We start from the raw sequence: 5,866 nt of genomic DNA on the forward strand, positions 1-5,866 counted from the left end.
ATGCTATAACTTTTAAATTAGTAAGCGATTGTTAACAAAATTTGGTAGAGTTTCAGTAGATATTACAATGCTTTTATATGCAAAATATCATATTTATTATTAAATCATAAGGTTTGTAAAGCAATGTTTTTCTCATGTCTATTTTTCTTTTCACATGTTGCCTATCTATCATGTTTTTAACTTTTACATGCAAAATCTCTATAATGTTCAGATAGTTATCAAAAGCTTCATTAGAAAAACTTTATATTTTATCTGTTATTTTCAGTAATTAATCTCTGTACGGGTTCGGTAGATTTGACCAATCTCGCAACCATCATAAAAAATTTGGAAATGAATATAAATTATGCCTCTTTCATTCTAGAATGAACATTATAAGAACATTATATAGAATTATAACACAAAAACATAAATGTTTAGACTAAATAGCTCAAATCTCATAACATTTTACATTTATATATGTTTATTATTTTTATTATATTGAGCTGTGCCTGGCTAACAATACAGAAGTTAAAATGATGCGGCTCATGTGCAATCATGTTACTTTATCAAATAACATAAACTGACATTTGGTCTTTGCAAAGTAACTTGTTCTGCCTATGTTTTAGTAGACTAGTATTTTGTAAAATATAGTCACATTTCAATTATTGTACATTAATATGTATATAGATTATTGCTATTTTGTAATAAGCTCTTAATCATATTTTTTCTAAAACAGAATAGTAAATAAAGATGTAAAGCAAACAATTATATCTTCTAGTTATGACCTTTGTACTTGGTAGCTGCTTTACGTAGGTTGCTAAGAATTTAAAAATTTTGCACGTGGAGGATATGAAACAAAATATTATTTTTAGGTTTTATATATACAGATACTAAAAAATCATGAATTACTACATTAATACCATAGAATTCCACTATAATTTATAAACATTATTAACTAAGATGTATTTTAGTCTAGAAAATATGAAATTTTGAGCAGACTAAAGACATACTCTACCTCATTGAAATATTGGTTCAAAAGAAAGAAATGGTGCCAAGTCCATTAAAATGGCTCAGAAAGCCGTTAGGGGGACATTCTAAGATTCCAATTGGTTATTTATGTCATATATAGAAGTCAGTGTATATAAGGGAGCATTTCCAAAAATGGAAAGAGGTGGACGGGGTCCCACTGTGTTTGATTTATTACATGAGCAATAACGATAAGAGGCTCTTATTTTATATTCTAGCTTGTCAATATTGATAATTTGAGTTTCTAATTCATTCAAAACTATAGATTTAGTATTTTGATTTCACAAACATCTAATTTAAATTAGTGCTGCATTCAACATACCACGTGACACAAAAAATTCAATGTTTATCTGTGTTTTTAATATTTGCTTTTAAATTAAGAAATTGAGTAATATATAGTACTAAAATTTGAATTATAATCTACAGTTTGATACCAAACTTATTGACAAATTCATATAATAGTAGTTCAATAAAATTTTGAACTCGTGGCAATAAGCGAGATTACATGGCCTTTCACCCATGACCCGTCTTAAAAGACTGCGGAATGTTGTGAAGATATACCCAATATATTGAGAGTTATAAGTATTAAATTCATAAAGACTTTAAACGAGTAAAAATTATCATGTGACTTGGTCAAAATGACCGACCTCGTAGTGAGAGAGTTAATGTGAACTCCAGTATATGGGAAGAAATAAAACAAAATGAAGATTTTCCAAATTTTTCTGTGGGAGCATGCCTTCGGATTCGCCTAGCATGCTGCATACCTTCTATACCTAGCATTATATACAAAATATTTTAGACTATGTCTCCATTCTCACTTTCAAACTAAAGAAGTAGATATCTGTATAAATGTGTGTGTGTGTGTATATCAAAGTTGTCTATCTGTCCCCAAAAGATCAAGCAGTCAGACAAATAGTTTTTGCTTGTTAGCTATTTCAGCTCTTTACCTTGTTAATGCTACAAATGAGCCCTTAGCTGAGTGAGAAGATTGGTAGCAAAGTATGCCAAGCCAATGCCAAATGAAAATGGCATTTGATGCTGCTTTGTACAAATAATTCATATGCTTTGACTGAAAATAGTTGAAGGATCCAGTCTATGTCCCCATTTATTTTAAGTCCAGCATTACCAGGTACCTTTGCTAGTAAAATATATGAATATAAATTTAAATATTTTATAACTTTTTTTGTTAACTTTGGTTATCAAGCAAAAGGTTTGTTGACCTCAGTTTACTAACCCTTATGATAAAAAAAGCTAAATATTTGACATAGTAGAGTTCATTTTAAACAGATCTTGAATAAATTAATAATAATATATTAGGTCATCAAGAAATTAATGTCACTTTGTTTTAGATGAAAAAAAGTTAAACAACTTGTATCAAAACAAAACAGTTATTAAATGAAATAGTCTCCATTCTTATCGACGATGCTTTTCCATCTTACAATCAGGTTGTTAATGCCCTGATTAAAGAAATCACTTGGCTTTGAAGCAAAAAAACATGTTGGTGCACACTTGCATACGTTTTCCCATTAAGATGGTGTTGCAATGAACAAAAAAGATGGTAATCTGATGGTGCCATACCTGGAGAATATGGTTGGTGGGGGAGAACTTCTCAACCCAAATCCATAATCTTGTGTTGCGTCAGACGTGCCACATGTGGATGTGCATTATCATGGAGAAGAAGAACACCTTTCTGATTGACAAGTGAAGGGCATTTATGATGAAGGGCTTGATTTAAATATTCTAGTTTCTAACTAAAGATCTCTGCATTGACAGTTCGCTGTGGATTGAGGAATTTGAAATGAATTACTCCTTTGTCCCACCAAATGCAATGCATCACTTTCTGCAGGTGGAATCCAGATTTTGGGGTTGGAAGTGGTTTTTGTCTAGGACTGAGCCATTGTTTTTGGCATTTAATATTCACATAGAGAATCGATTTTTCATCACTGGTGTCAATCCTGTCCAAAAATGGTTCATGTGCATTACGAGCCAGAAGAGACGAAGTAACGTTCACATGTTGGAAACAGTGATCATTGAAGAGTTCGTGAAGTACCCAAACACCTTCTTTATGGAGTTTTCCCATATTCCTTAGATTTTTACGGATTGTTTCATGAGAGACATACAATTTCACGGCCATTTCACGAGTGTGTTGCCTTGGGTTACACTCAACAAACATCTTCAGAGTATCAATATCAATTCCAAGATGTCAGCCCCTGCCATCATAGTTTTTAAGGTTAAAGTCATCTGAATGAAATTTGCTGAACCATCGTTGCCACTCACTATTGTTCAAGACATTTCCATAAACTTCTTTGATATTCTTTGTGGCTACAGAGGTATTGTTTCCCTTTATGTATTCAAATAGCACTAGATGCCGAAGGCGTGTCTTGTCGTGTGTCATCACTATAAGGGATTAGAGTATACTAAACTTTACACATTATATAGGCTACACTAACTTGATGTTTAGACAGTTCATTTAACTATTATACATGATGAACATTTTTCTTGAGGAGGGGGGTAATGAAAATGTTCCAAAACACGACATTAATTCTTGACGACCTAATATAATAATAGTTTATTGTCTTAACATAACATACTACAAGAAACCATTAGTCCTTCAAGGCTGTCCTTGCACACCCACCCTTTATTTTTAGGGAAAACATTCATTCCTCTCTTAAATTCATGTAAAATATCGGCCTCCACAACTTATTCCATAAGTTAAAAAAAAAAACTAAAATAGTACCTAGTCTTTTTCATGTTTTAAGTTTGTATTCTCTCATCTTATGATCTTCAGAGTATAGCACTAATAAATCAGAGGATTTTATTCTATCAATGCCCCTGAATAATCTTGTAAACTTCATTATTGTGATGGTTATTTTTTGTATCATAGTAATTGAGTTAATTTTATTGAGACTGTGTTCCATTTGTGCATAAGTTTTTTTTTCAGAAAATTATAGACTTATTTTGTTACTCTCTGTTAAATACTTTCTTGAAAAAAATTGGAATTCAGCTGTGGAAACCTTATTTTAAAGAAGAACCACAGGAAATGGAAAACTTTCAGAAGTCTTGATATTAAGAAAAACTAGTTTAAACACAGTTGTGTGTCTTCTTAATGGGAGATACACGGGAGCACATGAATGTGTCAAAACTAGTTTCTCTAATACCAAGACTTTCGATGGTTTGTTCTAGCTACTGTGGTTTTTTCACTAACTGCCCACACACATGATTTTGTGTTCTTTTATTCTTTATTTTGTTTTTATCTGATTTTTGTTTCTTTAGATAATTCAGATCTAGTATTTTGTTCCTTCTGATGATTGTTTTATTCTGGATAGTTAGTGTGTGTAGTATTTTGATTATACATTAAAATCTGTTTTCTACTTTCAGTCCACTCCTCTACACCTAGCATCAGGGTACAACCGAATTAGGATTGTTCAACTACTCCTGCAGCAAGGAGCTGATGTACATGCAAAAGATAAAGGGTAACATTTATTATACATGTTTCGTTGTTTCTATAAAGCAACAGAATTATGTCATGTAATTAACCCTCAAATACTGACTTGTTTTTTTTCTGCCATTCACTACCAGTGGGTTGCCCATATTGCATAATATTGAGTAATTTTATGTTTTTCCTCTTATAACACTTAGTGTAAAGAACTGATAATAAAAAAAATTGGTGAAATCATAATTTTCTATGTTAAATATTTAGAGGACACCAACAGTAATTAGCGGAATTGATTTCATTATTGGTGTTATTTTTGTTTACATTTTTTATGCTATTAGAAATTAGCCATGGACTACTAAAAATAATATTCAGTTTATTTTGTTTTCCAGTGGGTTAGTTCCATTGCACAATGCTTGTTCCTATGGTCATTTTGAGGTCACCGAAATGCTTATTAAGGTGAGACATTCTAAATGCATATACAATGTAATCTTCCTTGTATTTCTAGTAAAAGTTATTCTCAGTTATTAATTATGTAATTATAATTTACCAAAGTATCAATACATTAATGATTCCTTCTAACTTCATAGTAGTTGATATTAACATAAGTAAGATGTAGGAAAGGTAAGTCTTTCTAATATTATGTAACTTGATATATTTTTACAGATCTTAGATATTTATGCTCTTTTTAATGTAGAAATAAGTGTACAGATTAGTTGTTTTATATAAAACTGAACAGAGTAGAACAAAATTAAGCAAAAATAGTTCACACACTGTCCTGTTGGCTAGATTCTAACAAACTAACTATTATCTAAATTGCTGTTAAAATGTAGTTTAAACAACTAAGGTATATGAAGGAAATGGTGAAAACAAAGTTACAAACTTTAAAGAATGTCATTTTGACATCTTTGGTTATAATGAGACCATTCTGTTGTCATTAAAAATTTCAGGTCATATCACTCTTCATATTTGTAAATATACAACTTGAATTTTCTCTGTTTGTTTGTTTTACATAATCTTTCTTTTGGAATAAATAGGTAGGACACCACTTTCTTGTGTAACTTTTATATGTGTGCCAATGTAGGTAATTCTAGCAAGCTGGTCTTTTCATTTATTTGTACAGTAGCAATCAAAATCTTTGTTCTCATTGTCCTCAGCATGGAGCCAATGTAAATGCCATGGATCTGTGGCAATTTACTCCCCTTCATGAGGCAGCATCGAAATCTAGAACAGAAGTGTGTTCTTTGCTCTTGAGCCATGGGGCTGACCCAACGATGCTAAACTGCCATTCTAAGAGTGCTGTTGATGTAGCCCCATCTCGAGAACTTCAAGAAAGACTCTCTTGTGAGTATAGAACTTATTTTTTATTTATAGTGGTGTGTGTGTGTGTGTGTGTATATATATATATATATATATGTGTGTGTGTGT

The 5,866-nt window shown here is 31.4% G+C and overlaps 1 protein-coding gene across 1 annotated transcript in view; it reads left to right on the forward strand.

Moving 5' to 3' along the window:
- The window catches only part of LOC106458746 (tankyrase-1-like), an 86,892-nt gene that overhangs the window by 17,073 nt on the left and 63,953 nt on the right, over positions 1-5,866 (forward strand). The window contains exons 4-6 of the mRNA XM_022385054.1: positions 4,384-4,478; positions 4,831-4,897; positions 5,596-5,782. Coding sequence (XP_022240762.1) covers positions 4,384-4,478; positions 4,831-4,897; positions 5,596-5,782 — 349 coding nt within the window. The remainder of the gene's footprint in view (positions 1-4,383; positions 4,479-4,830; positions 4,898-5,595; positions 5,783-5,866) is intronic.

This window comes from Limulus polyphemus, unplaced genomic scaffold (genome assembly GCF_000517525.1).
Source record: "Limulus polyphemus unplaced genomic scaffold, Limulus_polyphemus-2.1.2 Scaffold508, whole genome shotgun sequence".
NCBI classification, from domain to species: domain Eukaryota; kingdom Metazoa; phylum Arthropoda; class Merostomata; order Xiphosura; family Limulidae; genus Limulus; species Limulus polyphemus.